This window comes from Gossypium hirsutum, chromosome D09 (assembly GCF_007990345.1).
Source record: "Gossypium hirsutum isolate 1008001.06 chromosome D09, Gossypium_hirsutum_v2.1, whole genome shotgun sequence".
Classification (NCBI taxonomy): Eukaryota; Viridiplantae; Streptophyta; class Magnoliopsida; order Malvales; family Malvaceae; genus Gossypium; species Gossypium hirsutum.
Genome location: NC_053445.1, coordinates 48,072,925 through 48,090,301, shown reverse-complemented (window position 1 = coordinate 48,090,301; position 17,377 = coordinate 48,072,925). Strand labels below are relative to the sequence as shown.

The following is a 17,377-nucleotide window of genomic DNA, read 5'->3' as shown; positions in this document are numbered from 1 at the left end:
TCCCAATTACTATTCATATCAGAAACCAATCATATTTAATCATATTGTCTCTTAAATGGACCCTCGAGGCCCAATTTATACATTTGAAACAAGTCCAGACTAAATCGGGAACTCAAAAAATTTTTCGTGAAATTTCAAAATTTTTCCTAAGTACAGGGGACACACGCCCGTGTGGCCAGGCTGTGTGGCTCACACGGCCAAGTGACATGCCAGTGTCCCAGACCGTGTGTGCATTCGATGTGAGGCACACGGCCGTGTCCTAACCCGTGTCCATACCCATGTAACTCTTTGACTTGGGTCACACGACCTGCCACACGCTTATGTACTAGGCCGTGTGGACAATTTTAATTTTCAAAATCTAGGTGCAGGGGTCACACGGCCAAGTCACACGCCCATGTGCTAGGCCGTGTGACACACATGGCTGAGACACACGGGCGTGTCTCTGCCCATGTGATCAATTCTGAGCATTTTGTTTCTCAATTTTAATGATGCAGAGGACACACGACCAAACCACACGCCCGTGCGCATGGCCGTGTGTCACACACAGCTGAGACACACGTCCATGTCTCCACCCGTGTGAACAAAAATAGGTCATTTTCAAGGCCACTTTTCTCACCCAATTTGTCTTCCACCTATAACAACACTTACATACAATTCACTAACCAATTCAAGGCATTAAAAAACCAAGTCAAACTAAGTCTTATGCATGATATATCATCATATTTATTCAATTAACTAACTTACCAAATTGAACAAATATTCATTTAAGCATATTTATATCTAATATGTATATTAATTCAAGCATACAAACACATGCCAACATAATATAGTCTCATACACATATACATCAAAATATGCTTAACACTAACCATTCCAATGGCTAGTTACAACCAGAATCTTTCATCATTATGTTTAACTTAGCTTATACATGCCATTATACCAAAATTAACTTGATTTATATACCGAGAAGTCCAAGGGATAGTGTGATGTGTCTCCGACCAAGTTCCAACTTTCACGAGCTTCCGAGTACTATAAAACAGAGTAAGTATTTAAATGCTTAGTAAGTTAGTATAACAGAATTTAACTTACCATTCATATTTTTTTAAAATAGCATAGATAATACATCCAATTCAATAAAATTAATAACCTAAACACACAAACATCCCTATCAAACATGTTAGTTACATAATTCATATTAATACCGATGAATATAGATGAGCTCATCAATGTCTCATTTCCACATACATGTGTTTATCATTTCAAGTTTCCAATGAACATGTACATATCATAACAAATTATTTTAAATTCAGTTTAACCCAAGTCAGAATTTTTCCCGTTGAATTTATTGGAAATATCGATAGATACACATGTAGTACACTTAAAATGTACAAAATTGTAATCCGTCAATTCATATTCAGGGGTACCTATTAGGGCACATAATCAGGAAGCACTCTCTCTCGAGTCATATAACAGGAAGCTCATGTGAGCCATATAACAGGAAGCTTATCCGGACTATAACAAGAAACTCATAAGAGTTTAAAACAGGAAGCTCATTGAGTTTAACAGGTAACTCCGAAGAGTTATTATCAAGGAGTTCCGGATTGTAATACCCCAAAAATTTTTACAGTAAGATATTATCTTTGATATAATAAAATAAGGAAATAAAGCGACAAAAAGGGGAAATTTTGGAGTTATGTCAACATTGGGAAGTATATTATGACATATTAGTTCAAGAAAGGATTAAATCGCAAAAGTGAGAAAAGTTTTGTTACCCAAGAGTAAATACTCAAAATTTAAGGGGTTAAAGTGTAAATATGAAAAATTTGAAGGGCCAATGGTGTAAATATTTTAAGGGTGGAATGATAACAAGGATTAGGACCAAACTGAAAAAGGTGAAGAAATTTGAGGGACTAAATCATAATTTTACCAAATTAAGTGATGACTCAAGGATGAAATTTTAAAAGATTATAAAGGGAAAAATGGTCAATTAGAAAAGAGAGAAATCTAGAAGATAATAATGATGTTAGAGATATTTTAGATTAAATAAATAAATAAATATTAGTTTATTAATATTTTAATTTAATTTTTAAATATTATTTTATTATTTTATTATTATTTTATTTAATATATATATATAAGAAAAGGAAGATGAAGAATCATCCAACCCACCATTTTTCCCATGCACGAACGTGAGAAAAAGAGAGAAAGAAAGAAAGTTTTACTTTCTTTACAATTTGGTCCTTCCACCAAAAATTCACCATTTTCATCTAGAAATCAAAAGAATTTCCATATCCATCAAGAGAGAAAGATAACAAGGAGACTATGGAGAGCTAGAATATCAAGTTAGATTCAAGAAATAGAAGCTGGAGGAGAGAGAAAATCAAGTTAAAGACTGAAATCAATATGACAAGGTAAGAACATGAAGATTTTAATATATTTTTTAAGTTTGATATTACTGAAAAAGTATGGAAATGATGTTAATGTAAAGTTTTCGTATATATGGTCCTATGTTCTTGATATGTTAGTGAAGAGAAAATAAGAGAAAGTGATGAGAAATAGTGTAGAGAAAGAAAATAAGGGTGTTATAAACATGGTAATGGTAATAAACATCTTGCACTAAAACAGTTTTGGACAGCAACAGTAGGCTAACTTTAAAAAATCACCATAAATTATGGAAATCGAATTAGAGGATGAAAAAAATATGGAATTAAAGCTTATTAAGTCTAGTTTCTCATAGAAGAAATGGTGTAAGTAGTGGAATTTTAAATCATGAGTTATAATAAATTTTGTGAGATAACGTCAAAATGAATTCGGATTCCCCTATTCTGACTTTGGAAAATCATCAAAAATTTAATAAAAATAATTAGAGGCTTAAATTTATATTTTAAAATCCTTAATGAGTCTATTTCAATATAAATAAACAAGAACATCATACGAATTCTGTAAAAAGAGATAATTAATTTTTAGTAAAGAGGGGTCGGAACTATTAAACAGTGAAACAGAGGAAACTTTAAAGAATAAACTGTACTTATTGGCTAAACGAAAAATTCTGAAAATTTTATGGTAATAATATATGTGAGTCTAGTTTCATATAAAATTTTTGGATCTCAATTCGGAGTTCTGTAGCTTAAGATATAATTAATTTAGTGACTATGACTCAAGTGAATAGCTTGTTATGAGTAAACAAGTAAATAGTGGTATTATGTATATATCAATGATGTGGAATGGAGTGGAGGAGGAGGAAAAATATATGTGAATATTCGGCTAATATGAGTTTATTTTAAAATAACTAATTTACATGTTTTAGGTTCAGGGACTAAATTGAATAAAAGTAAAATTTTAAGGGTAATTTTGTAAAAATTTCAAAAATGACCAAATTGCATGAAATGAATTGTTTTATTATTTAAATTAATAATTTGAATGAAATATTAACTATTCATAGCCCCTCCCCAATTCATAAATAAGAGGATAATACATTTCAGCGCACTCGAACTCATATACTCCTGCATTACCAACAATATTCATACCAATCAAGCTAAAACTCAATTAACAATTGTGGGCTAGTAATTAACCATGTGTTTATTATAAATAAAAATATATGCTGATTTTTTAGTCAAGGGAAATTATTATTTCTTGATTTTTGTTGTGTGTTATAAATAATTGAAAAACAAAAGTGCCCAATTATATAAAAAGGCCAAAGTTTATGCCACGTAATCACATATTTTTAAAAATTAACAGCATCAAATTATACAAGGGAATTAGCAAAAAATATATCCATGATTGAAAAAGTATATTTTGGAAAGCAGATGAATAAAAAAATGAAAAATGATGAAATTAATATTAGAGAAATTAAATTTAAAAAAAAACATAGTACAAATAAAATGTGTTCTCTCAAAAATATAAGAACAACACAAAAACAATATCTTGGAAAAGAAAAAACAAAAATAATAAGGAATTAAAAATGGTGAGAAAATTTACAATTTTATATTGACATATCCATGCCAATGTGCTTTTGGAAGTTGTTGAATTGTCTGAACGTAATTTGATGAAATAAAATAGGCAAAAAGCAACAGCAAATTTTCATACGTGAGACGACAAATATACAATAAAAATCATTGGATGTTTTAGGGAAAAGATTAATGCAATTTTCCAGGATTTGGTGGTTGAACTTGAGCCGTTATACCAACAGTGTCAACACACCATCATTATTTCTTTTTGGTGGAAAAGAAAACGACACAAATATAAAAAAAAATTTTAAATTAAACTAATCCCTCCCATGATATCCTCAAACAATCTTAATTTTGTTCTCCTATCTTTAACTATCTTGATAAGGTCATTTGCGACTTCATTTTTTTTTTAGGAATATGTTATAATCTCCATACCCCTATGGATGCCAAGAGTTGGTGAACTTTTCCAACCGAAACAAAATTGGAATCTTCGAATGATATACCCTGAATGGCGTTAACACCTTCAAGATTGTCAGTTTGAATTAGAACACTCTCAAAACCCCGATCCAATATAAGTGTCAATCCATCCAATATGCCTCATGGTTCCACATTTAGCACATTACAACTACTCAAATATTTGCTGAAGCCAAAGATCCACCCTTTGTTTCGGTCACACACTAATCCCCCAGTTACAGCAAACTCAGCATCGAACTTAACTGAACCATCTGTATTCAATCGCACCCAATTACTTGTCAAAGGTAAACTAACGGTTGGTCTTTGTGTCTGGAAAGTTGACGCTTTAAAAATAGAAGCATACTGCTTTGCCCAACTATAAGACTCTTTGATGATTGCACCAGCACTCTATAATATGTTTTAAAAAGTGAAAAGATTAGTTTGAATTTAAAATAAAAAAATAAAATATTTTATTTAAATTTAATTATATAAATATTAATCTTAATATAAATTATATCTAACTTGGTTGGAGTTTGGATATGATTTTAAAAAAATTGATAGGATTGTCTCAACCCAAAAGCTTCAACATAATCTTACTTGAATTACTATTTATTAAATAGAAATGTTTTTATTAAATTTAATTATAAAATAAATATTATTTTTAATATTAAATAATAAATTTAGATTAGATTGAGTTAAGATTGGTGGGGCAAAAAAGACATTCAAGTCATGTCTTGACTTAATTTATGTACAAATTTTAAGGTTTAAGTTTACAACAACAATTACAAGTAATAGGTATTCAAATCAATTATAGTCAAAATGAAGCGTTACAGAGCACAATCTAACTAATATCTTAAATATATTCGGAACAAAATTAGAATAGTTTTGAGAAAGACTCAAACATAATGAAATTGGAGTGAATCCACCTATATTACATCTTTATTCATCATTTGTGTTTATATATAACAACCATCATCCTAAGCTGAAATAATATAGTCAATGATTTCTGCTAAGATAAAATGGTTTGGACAAACATTTACTTCTAATCGACACAAATCTCTTTCCATAGCCTATTTATATTAAATTACAGTTGAAATTAAGAAGTTAACTGTAAACCATTCAATAATATGTAGAGAGACCTAACTTAAATATAAAGACAGATAGTGACGTCCACAAAATCCTACTACTCTAACTCCCGACTTTTACTTCTCTCCAACGCCCATTTACTTTTAATTTTCTAATCTTGGTTCTGGGCTTAATTTGTTTTGGAGCCCTAATAGTTATGAATAGAATGTAAAAATATGTTTATTTTAACTAGTAGATGGAACAAATACCACAATATTTTCCAGGCAATAAATCTCGAATCTGTTGGAATAATTTTGCTTTATCAAAAAAAGAATGTGTTTAAGTTTTCTGTTTAATAAACTTAAGTTTGTAGAATAGAACAATTTGGATAGTGAAAATGAATGTGAAAAAGCCAATGGTAATAAGTACTTCAATGGAATAACATATAGAAAGAGGATGTGATGGACGAAAACAAGGTAGAAGTCAGATTAAGCCAACACTACTTCACTATCTTTTGATAGTTTCCATTGCAGCCCACATATATTGAAGCTGCTTGTATCAATAAACCCATCCCTTTCCACAGCACCAAAACACTTAAAATTACGGGTGTCAGAGGTAAAACAAACCTCGTTTTGATTAAATTAAAATGACCAAAATTAAATTTATTGCTTAATTAAACCACTTTTTAACACAAAATATGTATACAAGTTTATATTTAAAACCCTAGTAAATAATATTACTTTTGATACACAAAGCATTACACAAATTAAGAATTATTTTCTTTGGGCGTTGCTTCGAAGAATGACCACTAGAGTCTAGCTCTTGTCTTAGCGGTATTGACTAAAACTCATTTCATGAGTTTGAATCATAAGTAATCTTATTTCTATCTGTGGTATATGAGTTGACAGTGATTTGCTCTTATTAAAAATGTATAAACTAATCGTAAATATACCAAAAAAAAGAGCGACACACTTTCAAAGCTTTATCTTCAAACTTTGAAGAGAGCCTAAGAGCATCCCACGATGCCTAAACGAGTAAAATAATGACTACTGAAGAGTTTTGTGTATGGAAAGATTCAAACTCATAACCTCTAGAACATGACAGATGATGGGTGCAAGGATGATATCACTTGCAGTAAAATGAGCCATCAGACCGCGGCCCAACCGCCCACATTCAAGGACAATTTATGCCAAAGCTTTGCTCTTAAAATTGCCAATAGTTCAGTCCAACTCAAAATTCCAGTCACTACTCACCAATTTGATCTCTACCATGAACGGATTGAATCTTCCTGCAATTGAGATAACAATATCATATAAAGCCAACAAAAATTGCGAATAACAAAGATAAATTTCAAATGCTGATTTGATTGCTATTTTATTTTTGGTACAGTATGAGTGTAGGAGTGAAAAAAAAATTGCAGATGCTAAATTCAAACCTCATGCTTACTAAATGTTATAATCAACATCGATAATAGAAGTAGTAATGATCACAAAGCAATAAGAAAGAAAAATAAAAATACAGATTTTATTTGGAAAATCATTATCGAGAAAAACACGAGCAGAATAAAAAAAATTCACTATGTTGAAAAACACACAACAAGAGAAGTTCGATTACATCTATTTAAGGATTAAACAACCCTGTTATAATCAATGTCTAATAGAAAAAGTATACTCTTGTACGGATTCAACTTGTGCGGTAAGGTTCTATTTTGCCTCTTTATTTTATTTCTTTAACAAGTGATAAGATTTGAGTCACACATCTCTACCACTAAATATTTCTGCCTTGAACCATAATTTCAACACATAACTGGTAATGGCTATACAAGCCCAAATATGCCCGGGCCCAAACCAATAAACGGGCCCAAAGCATTAAACAAGCCTAATACAGCAAAAAAAACAAAAAGCAAAAAAAAACCTAGCCCTAAGCAGCAAGCCACCAGCAACAGCCCCCAACACCTTCAGCAAGCGTCCAAGCGCCGCACGTCTCGGGCTGATCTCTCCTCCACGCACGCGTTTCTCTCCACGAACACCTACAAAAACACGGACTCAAAGAGTCCCGGAGAGAAGAAACAGCAAAAAAATAGCATTTAGATTTGATTATTTTTTCGATTTCGGGCTATAAAAGGCCATTTATATTGTGTAAATGAGGGGGAGTTTTTTTTGGAGTGTAAAAACAAACGAAAATAAAGAGAAATACTGAGATTCAAAGATTTATTTTCGAAGGTGAATCGTGTTTTTATTTTTTATTTTTTCTTATTTATTTTTCATTTAAAATATAAAGAAAAGGAAGGAAAAACTTACCCATACGCCGAACCCGCCGAGTCGTGGTCATCTCCGTCGCAATCGGAGCCTTGGCGCAAAGGGGAGCGGCGGTGCTCAAAGGGTTGAGGGAACCCTAAAAAAATCCTACAGAAAAAGAAAGAATCTGAAACTTTCTTTTAGTTTTAATTTTGTTTCTTTTAAAATTTAAAAGCAAAGACGAAATGGTGCCGTTTGGGGAAGGGGGGTCCGCGCGTCAGACCTTAAATGGTCTATTTTCGCATTCGGTCCCCCTAGTCTTGCGGTGTGTTTAAATTAAGCTTCTGATTTCTCTTAAATTTTCCCGCAAGTTTTATTTCTGTTTCAATTTGGCCCATGTTGCTGTGCAGCGTTTCGAGAGGCGGGAATAATTTCCCTTTTGGTCCTCCATTGTCGCTTGCGCATTCGAGTTGGTCCTTTTTTTATTTATTTCGAATTTGCCCCCATTTTTCTGTCTTTTGTTCAATCTGGATCATTTCTTTTTAAGCTATTTTATTTTTAAATGTTATTATCGTGATTATGCTCTACCATTATTATTTTTTTGTTATTATTATTAACATTATTATTGCCGTAATTATTATTATTTCTATATTTTGATACGCATCTTTTATATAGTATACATATACATATTTTTTATATTATATATTTAAACTTTATAAACGCATGCATATATTTTTGTTGTACGTTGTTATATTGTTTTTTCATTTTTATATACTTTATATTTTATAGATATACATATATATTTCTTTTATTCTGTAAATATATACATATGCATTTTTTTCTTTTATTTTATTTTGAATATATGTTTTCTGTTTGATTTATTGGATATATTTCATTCCTTCTATTTGCATGTATACTTGTATATATGTTAGATATACGTGTACATATGTTTGCAGCTTTACTGTTATATTGCATTTGTATATATATTTGCAAATATTTATTCGTGTATGTGGTAAATTAAAGTATCTGTATCATATTGTATATTAACTTTAACATACCCTTTTGAAAATATATTTTGGTTTTAATTATTCATCAAGTGGCCTGTTACTTTCTCAAAATGAAGATTTTCACATAAAATAAAATTGATATTCAAAGTTCGGGGATTATGAGGAATTGTACTCTAACGTATTGGGACTCGATTTCTTTACATGACTTGAACAATTGATTATCCTTTTTTAAATTTCATCATTTGAGTTGATTTAAAAATCTTTTTAACCTTCGACACTAAGGCATTAAATGATCAATTTGGTACCGATTTTGGGCGTTACGAGGGTGCTAACCCTTCCTCATGCGTAACTGACTCCCGGACTCGTTTTCTCAAAATTCGTAGACCAAAATAATTTTTAAGGTGGGCCGGTCACACCTTAATAAAGGATCGGTGGCGACTCCAGTTTTATTTTTAAAAGTCGACAACCAAAATTTTTGTTTTCAAAAAACGGTTTCGACAATGGCAATAACTACGCAACCGGTCCCTATGATTTCAAAAAATTGTTAAAAACGGTAACAAACTAGTGCAAATGAAACAGAGAATAGAAGATTGATTGAGTATGAAACCCTCAATTCCATTAATTGTTCTTAAGCTACTAGCAATAATCTATGATAAAATTAAGAAGAATAAAAGATAGGTGATGGAAGAAAAGATGATAATATCTAGGGCATGAAAGAAACAGCAAAAACATACCAAAGAATCAAAAGTCTGAACCTTCAACAACAAGCAAATTTAACTGTGTTATCAAGATGGAGAGCTTTACCTCTGCCATGTAATTCTCTGGTTTTGTAATGATAATGGTTGCCTTTTTGCCTATGTTACTCAAGGTCGAGCGTGAGTATCGGATATAGATATGTTTCTAATACAACCATCTTCAATGTTTTAGAAGTTTTTCATGTATTTGAAGGATTGTAAAGGGCATATCCCCATTCTTATGTCAGAATATGAGGCAAACACGGATGGTCCAAGAAAAATCAAGAATCAGATCAACATAGATTTGTGCCCTTGAATGGAATAGCCGCCAGCAAAACTTAGTTCCAGCAAGAAAAAGTAGAGAATTACCAAATAATAATCCAGAAATGGTCATCATTTTTCTGAATCTAACAATATCCCATTACAGTAATGCATGGTTCCTTCCCCTTTTATCTCATTATTAAATAAATTTAAGACGAGCACTACCTCATCAGTTACTGGCACAGGACATCCTTCAACTGAGAATTCAAGAACGAGCCCATCAACTTCAATTAAACTACAGCCTGCAACTTCTTTTCTGATACCTCTTTCTTTCATTAAGGCTCTAATCCTCTTCGCATCATCAAATCTCCCAGCTTTGGCATATATTTCACACAAGTTAATATAAGATGCATGATTCCTCGGTTCCAGACCAATCAAATACTGTGCTACCCTTTCTCCTAATACTAAGTTCCCATGAATCTTACAGCCTCCAAGTAATGCTCCCCAAACAAACACATCTGGCTCCATTGGCATACTTCTAACAAGCTCTCCTACCTCTTCAAATAATCCGGCTCGACTGAGAACATCAACCATGGAAGCATAGTGATGAAGTTGTGGTTCTACTGAATAAACACGCTTCATCATATCAAAACACCAGCGAGCTTTCTCTACCATGCCAGAATGAGCGCAAGCTGACAATAACCCAAGAAATGTGACATGATTAGGCTTCACTAGCACGGCTTCCATCTCTTTGAACGTGTCAAAAGCCTCTTTACTATAGCCATGCAATGCAAAAGCAGTCCATGCCAAGGTAGCCCTTTTAGGCATCTCTTTAAAAACCTCATATGCCCTCTCAACACTACCACATTTACCGTACATATCAACCAATGCTGTTCCAATCACCACATCACATTCAATACCGCTTCTCCTTAAGTAACCATGTATCCATTTCCCGTGATCAATTGCACCAAGGTAAGCACAAGCTGAAAGTACACTAGCTATTGTAATTTTATCGGGTTTAACCTTATCATTACTTGAATTCTGCATTTCATGGAACAATTGCAAGGCCTCTTTTCCCTTTCCACCCTGAACAAAACCCGTTATCATTGAATTCCAAGTGATAATATTCCTCGTCTCCATGCTTCTAAACAATTCTAATGCCATCTCAAGATTCCCACCTCTCAAGTACCCAATAATCATCGAATTCCAAGAAACAATATCTCTTTTCAGCATTTCATCAAACGACTTCTGGCACTGTTCAAAAACCCACATTCAGAATAAAAATTTACCAAAGAATTTTGAACGTAAACGTCAGAAAACAATCCAAATTTAATGGCTTCTCCATGAATGCTACACCCTACACGACTATCAAGCCTAATGGCGCATTCCTTTATAACAAAAGGAAACGTAATGCAATCCGGTGAAATGCCATTAAAAAGCATTTGTTTGAAGAGAATAAAGGATTTTGAATTGTGGGTATTATCTGCGCCACTGATTTTGGAAGCGTAGGCTCTAATCATGATGTTATATACAGAAAGTGTTGGGTTCTTTATGAATTTGAAAACACTGGTGGCGTAGCAAAGAGAGCCGGACTCTGAGAGGGCGGAAGCGAAGAGGAGGCGAGTAATGAGATATTCTTGATGGGGTTTGGGCAGTTTTGGAGAAGTTATGATGTGGGCATGAATTTGTTTGAGCTCTTTCAGACTCTTGAACTCTTCGATTAAGCGAAAGACGGTGTTTTTGACATGTGGGCATTTAGGTTCCACCATATTTTAGTTCAGAAAATGGAATAGCATTGGGATTCAACGTGCACAATACGTAAAACACATTGTCTTCACTGCTTAAACTTCGCCTGTCGTCAACTGAGCCAAGGTGTAGTGGTAAAAGAGCTGCTTTCAGATCCTGGTTTATCTGGATTCTGAAACCTGACACTTGTCAAATTTATGCATAAATTAATTTTAATTCGATATAGGTAAACCTAAATTTGATTGTAATTTAACTTGGTAATTTTTCTCGCAAGGCTTGAAAATTTTTTTAAGTTAGGTTAAGAAATTCATAATTGTTTTTTTTATTGGGGGTTTAAACTTGTTTTTATTAGCCAATGTTCTCACATTAACATTTAAATTATTATTTTTGTTCAAATTAGTCATTGAAAATCATATAGTTCAAACCTCAATGTAGATACAATTATCAAGTTCATGGCATAATTTACACCTAAAAAAAAAAATTCAAACCTCAATGCAAGAAAAAGGTTGTCAAGTTCAATTTCAATGTGAGAACAATTACTAACACAATTTAATTTAGACATAAAAAAAATATCAAGTTCAAGCTCTAAATAATGACTTAATTTAAATATTGTATAAAACTTTGATTTTCATTATATCAATAAAAAAAATTTATTTTCAATCAATTGCACATATTTAGGAAAATAATATATTTTATTCAAAATATATATATTAAATTATATAAAAATTGAATTAAATCAAATTTTTACATAAAATTATATAGAATGAATATAATATGAAAAAAATTATTTTAAAAAATTTAATTTTTTTAAAAACAAATGTAAGAATCTTAAAAGAAAACTTTACAAAAACACTTGGTATCATACTAGATTCTTTTATAAAGCGTTTTAGATAAAATAATTGTTTTAAAATGTCGATCATTATCTTATACATTGTTATTTAAGGGGAAAAAATCCACAGGTCTAAAATTATGTCATTTATTTTTAGGATGTAATAAAATAATTAAAAAGTTAATTAGTATTATCTTATATCCGTTTGTGGACAAAAGTGAAGTCAGAGATAAATTTTTCTATAAGTCCTTGCTTGCCCCTTTAATTAGGAGTGTTTAAACGGTTAACCGAATCGAATTAATATTAATTAAATTAATCAACCGAACTGAAATTTTTTCAAAAATAAATAAATAAAACTGAAATATTTCGGTTAATTCAGTTGGTTAATCAAATTAACCAAAATTTAAAGGTTTTTTTTGTTAAAACAAATATAAAACATTTCAAAATAATAATATTCATTTGACCGAATTAACCGAATTAGTAATAGCCTAATACATATAATATATAATATTATTTATTAAGTTCGATTAATTACCCAATTTTGAACTGAATTAACCGTTAACCACAGTTCTAAAAAAATCTTTAACCAACCTCCAACTGGACTAGATCAGTTAATCGATCGATTAACCAAATTACATCAGTTCGGTCGGTTAATTTGATTTTAACTGAAGTTTAAATACCCTAACCCTTAACGACACTCCTGCTTGTGGAAGTTTTTACTCTACTAGCTATGGATAAAATAATTATCTTTTAAATATTTGTGAAAAGTTAAAAAAATTATTTAAATTATTGAAAAGTAAAGACCAAATAAATTCAATTGATATTAGAATAATTTAATATCTTACATATGATAAATAAATTTTAAATATTTATTAAATTAAATTAGATCAACCAATCGAATAAATCAGACTAGAAATCAACTATTATATTAGTCTAAACAAAAAGATTAAACCAATTTTAGAGTGAAGCGTTTAAGATCAAAATTAAATCGTGAATCGTGAATCGATTTATTTCATATTTTTAATTAGTCCAAATTAGGAAAAACATACATAATAACTTATATATAAATTATATAAAATCAATGAGACATTCGCCGGTAGATAAAGATGGAGGGATTTAGCATTACTAAGGTTTGATATTTGAGTTTCAAAGTCTTACCCTATATTGATGTTATGTGAGAATTTTTAGTCTGATTAATCGATTTTGTTTTGATTTTTTTTAATTCTTAGTTCGTTTATGTTGTAATAATTTTTTAAAGGTAATTATGTTGTAATAGTTAATTTTATTTATTCGTATAAACTTTCAAAACATTATAAATATAAAATAAAACTTGTAAAAATATTTTACCTTCAAAAATATTATAAAAAAAATTTATAAAATAAAAAAATAATATTATATATATATACGAGTTCATTTTTTATAGTATAAGAATTATATAAAATATATAATAAATTTCAAATTTTTATAATATATACTAAATCATTCATCAATCAATACAGATCACGTGACACCTTTTCCTTGATTTGGTATACAACTTTTTTATGGTAAAAATAAATAAAATTACATCAAATTAAAAAGATCAAAAGCACCCATTGCTCTGTCTTGTTGAAAAATGCCTGGAACTTCATTAGGGACCGAATCAAACATTTGAAGACTTGAATTCCATGTAAGACTCAACTTGGCCAAGCAATCTGCAATTGCAATTGTATTATCTTCTCTAAGTATATGTCGCAACCACCATTCTCCTGCAGTTCTCAAGAGTCGTCATACCCCTCGAACCACCATTCTCCTTCAGTTTTCAAGAGTCGTCATACCCTTCGAACCCCTGTGATGCCTAAATCTTCCCCACTATTAACAATCAAGGCTTTGATCACATAATTAATATTCCATCTAGAATACACTTAAAATTCTTAATAGACCAAAAGAAGAAGATTGATCTAACAAATAAAAGGTCATAAAACGTTAAATTTGCTATGTTCATGGTTGCAATTTGATTTACAAAGATTGGGGAAAAAAATAATAAAAGGACACTTTGTTACAGTTGCTGGAGAAAGAAAAGTGATGATCTGAAATGAAGTTTGTAAATTATTAAAAAGAAATATGCAGGGAAAATAAGTTGAAGTCCATGAAGCTCTTAGCCTTGATGGACTATTGTGGCTTTCGTGGTGCAGAAAGAGTGGGGTGTGGTGCAATCCTAAAGAAAGCCCTCCACCCCACGGCCTGCACTAACCTCTCGGTAAATCATGAGTGCTTCTTCCATTACTTGGGCTTGAGCCAGCAACTGAGCTCTTTTCTTCCCAGATGGATGCGTAGAGAGATAATCTTGCAGTGTTGAATCCTTTGCAACCTTTCCTAGTTTCTCATACACTTTGGGAGCAGTTCGAGGATCATAGCCAGCAGATGAAAGCAACAACAGTCCGATGTAATCTGCTTCAAGTTCCATCCTGTAAAAGATGAGGATACGGGTTAAGCATTGAGAAGACCATGAGAATGGCATTTGAGTAGCAAGGACCTCGAACCCGGGTGTGACTGCCAGAAATAGATATATGTGCAACAATGGGCATGTTGAACTTTTATATGTTTCCCAATGCATTTGGAAAACATCATATCTCCATAATCATGTCAGATACTAAGGCAATAATAATTTTGACAAAAAAATCCATTTAATAAATAAAACCAACCCGACTTCACAAATGCAGAACCACACAGCCACAAATAGACCTAAAATATTTCAGTAAAAGAAGTGGATCAAGATTGGAAGCTCACAAAAGTTCCCAACTCTCACTAGACATTGGATTAGTACATGGACTCTTCTTTCTTATTCCAGGGAGAAGGCCCTACCATCTTCTGGTATAGGCCAAACCTATAAAGGCTTTCACAGAATCAGAGATTGGATAGTATTTTTTAAGGAGATTTTCAGGAATTTTTTAGACTTATCATTTCCTTATAGGATCAAGCATGTTTATTCATACCCTTATTGTTGCGCCTTATCCATGCTATTCGGACTCATCAGTTTTCCTAAAGTAATTTGTCCAACATTGCATCTGACACATAATTGGATATGGGTATGGAGCTATGATGCTCAAAGTATATGAAAAACTTGCAAGAAAAAGTTGAGTGAACTCGGGTGAGATGTATCATATCTGATACTCACTCAAGTCCAGATAACAATAGGATCTTACAGCCTAGGGAAGATTACACTGTAGCATCAAACTACAGATGTATGCATATACACATATAAGCTATGTTGCCTGAACTCCGTTCTTAAAATAGATGTATTTAACACATATCCTCACACAGGTATATAAGAATATGATCCCCTAAAGATCTTCCAAATACATGGAAAATGTAAAAATTTTGAGCATACCCATTTCCGGTACTCACACCATGCGTCAATGACATATTTCGTACACATAAGGTCAAAAACTGTACACATGCATTTAGCCATTATAGTTAGTGTATATAATCTTTCCTATCTTCCAAAAAAAGAATATAGAAAATATATACAAACCTCCGAGAGAAGGGGAGCCTAAAGAAAAGTGTTGACATTGTGTTGACCAGATCAGGCATAATGAACTGATAAAGTATCAATTGTAGAATGCCAAACCACAAATTCTTGGTTATTGATTCGGCTATATGCCGAGCCACTGCATGCGCAACCTAATCAGATCATCACAATGAAAACATATCATTCACAAATCCAGCAGAGAGAAAATAACAAGCTGAACTTAAAAGCAATGTCTACCTCATGTCCAAGTATGGTGGCTATCTCTGAATCAGTACGAAAATGCTTGAGCAACCCTGTAAAGACCACAATCTTCCCACCGGGTAAACACATAGCATTAACAACAGGCTCATTGATGACCAAAACTTCCCAATTCAATCCTTCCAAGTGAGTTGTTGTCGGTTTCGACTTCGACCCTTTATCTCGACTTTCCTTCCTACTTTGTTGAACCCATTTATCATCAAGAATCTCATCTTGATGAGACCAATTGATCCCCAACTCTTCTTCCCTCCCACTGAATGTCGTCATTGCGTCATGTTTAAGTGAAGTCTCCGGTGATGCATACTCCAAATCACTCCATATTTGATCATGGCTCAACCCTTTCTGCAACGAATCGATAATATCTTTGGCAATCAGTCTCACTCGAACGCTTTCAGGGTGAATAGCAGGCAATATCTTTCCCTTAAACTGAGCTTTGAGTTGCTCAAATTGAGTCTCCCCCAACTTTTTCTCCATGTCTTTAGACATGAGCACGAAATGTTTTCGCTTTGTGTAAGGAACAGTTTCTAGGTTACCAAAGTATACAGTAATCAAAACCCCTGAACCAACCAAGACAACGATCAAAACATTCCTAGGATTTTGGATCCACCTTCGAGGACCCCGCGGCCTAAAATGGTGAACCTGATGCCGATCCACAAAGTAAAATCTCTTGGAAACATTAGAGAAGGGATTATAATGATACCTAGTAGATATTCCCAGTCTTTGTGAGATAGAAGAATAGGAAGAGAACCCAGAAAACTTAGTAGATGAAATCGAAGAAGACCCAAAATTGGGGAAGATTATTGATGAGGAATCCCGGAATGGAGATCTCAGAAGAGGAGTTGAAGTGAAACTAGGGCGCAAGCTGCTGATTAAAACCTTTGCCCGTCGGCAACATGCCATCACCCTGACGTTGAAATTGAAAAATAGCACACGAAGGAAATACAAGTCTGTTGTGTCTTATTATTTTAATCTAAACAACGTTAAAAGAGGTCTGGAAGGGTATGGACTAATCTGGAATATTTACAGAGGGAATGGGAGTAGCCGCACGGTTAGTTTACTTTCAATGGTAAATTTAAGGTTCATACAGTTGTTTCTTTTGGTAAAACTATTTATTTCCAGTACGAAAAGTGATGTGCTCAGTCAGACGTGTCTCGTGATGGGCTCTAGACCTTTCGATGGCCCGGGACAGGCTGACTGTTCACAAAATTTTAGAGTGGTTTGATAGGCCCGGGCCCAACCCGAAAAATAATCTAAAATTTTATCAAGTTCTGTTTAAATAAAAATACTAAAATTTAAACCTGATCTAATCGTATTAAATTTGTTTATATAATT

The 17,377-nt window shown here is 32.4% G+C and overlaps 1 protein-coding gene, 1 long non-coding RNA gene and 1 pseudogene across 2 annotated transcripts; all 3 read right to left on the bottom strand.

Annotated features, from left to right (window-relative positions):
- Nucleotides 1-7,156: 7,156 nt before the first annotated feature.
- On the bottom strand, nt 7,157-8,365 carry LOC107890829 (uncharacterized). The gene is made up of 2 exons (XR_001682064.2): nt 7,766-8,365; nt 7,157-7,494 (listed from the first exon to the last, which is right to left on the bottom strand). It is a non-coding gene; the product is annotated as an uncharacterized lncRNA (long non-coding RNA).
- A 722-nt stretch (nt 8,366-9,087) lies between these two features.
- LOC107890828 (pentatricopeptide repeat-containing protein At5g66520-like) lies at nt 9,088-11,793 on the bottom strand (annotated as a pseudogene).
- Nucleotides 11,794-14,211: 2,418 nt separating this feature from the next.
- Nucleotides 14,212-17,117, bottom strand: LOC107890827 (mitochondrial metalloendopeptidase OMA1). The gene is made up of 3 exons (XM_016815403.2): nt 16,025-17,117; nt 15,791-15,939; nt 14,212-14,723 (listed from the first exon to the last, which is right to left on the bottom strand). Exons 1-3 carry the CDS (start codon nt 16,943-16,945, stop codon nt 14,474-14,476), a joined length of 1,320 nt encoding a protein of 439 aa, XP_016670892.1. The 5' UTR covers nt 16,946-17,117; the 3' UTR covers nt 14,212-14,473.
- Nucleotides 17,118-17,377: the final 260 nt, after the last annotated feature.

Coding starts and splice junctions, on each gene's coding strand:
- LOC107890827 (XM_016815403.2), bottom strand. CDS start 16,945: ATGGCATGTTGCCGACGGGCAAAGGTTTTAATCAGCAGCTTGCGCCCT. Junction 15,940..16,024: donor CCACCATACTTGGACATGAG/GTAGACATTGCT, acceptor TGATCTGATTAG/GTTGCGCATGCAGTGGCTCG. Junction 14,724..15,790: donor AGGCTCCCCTTCTCTCGGAG/GTTTGTATATAT, acceptor CATCTTTTACAG/GATGGAACTTGAAGCAGATT.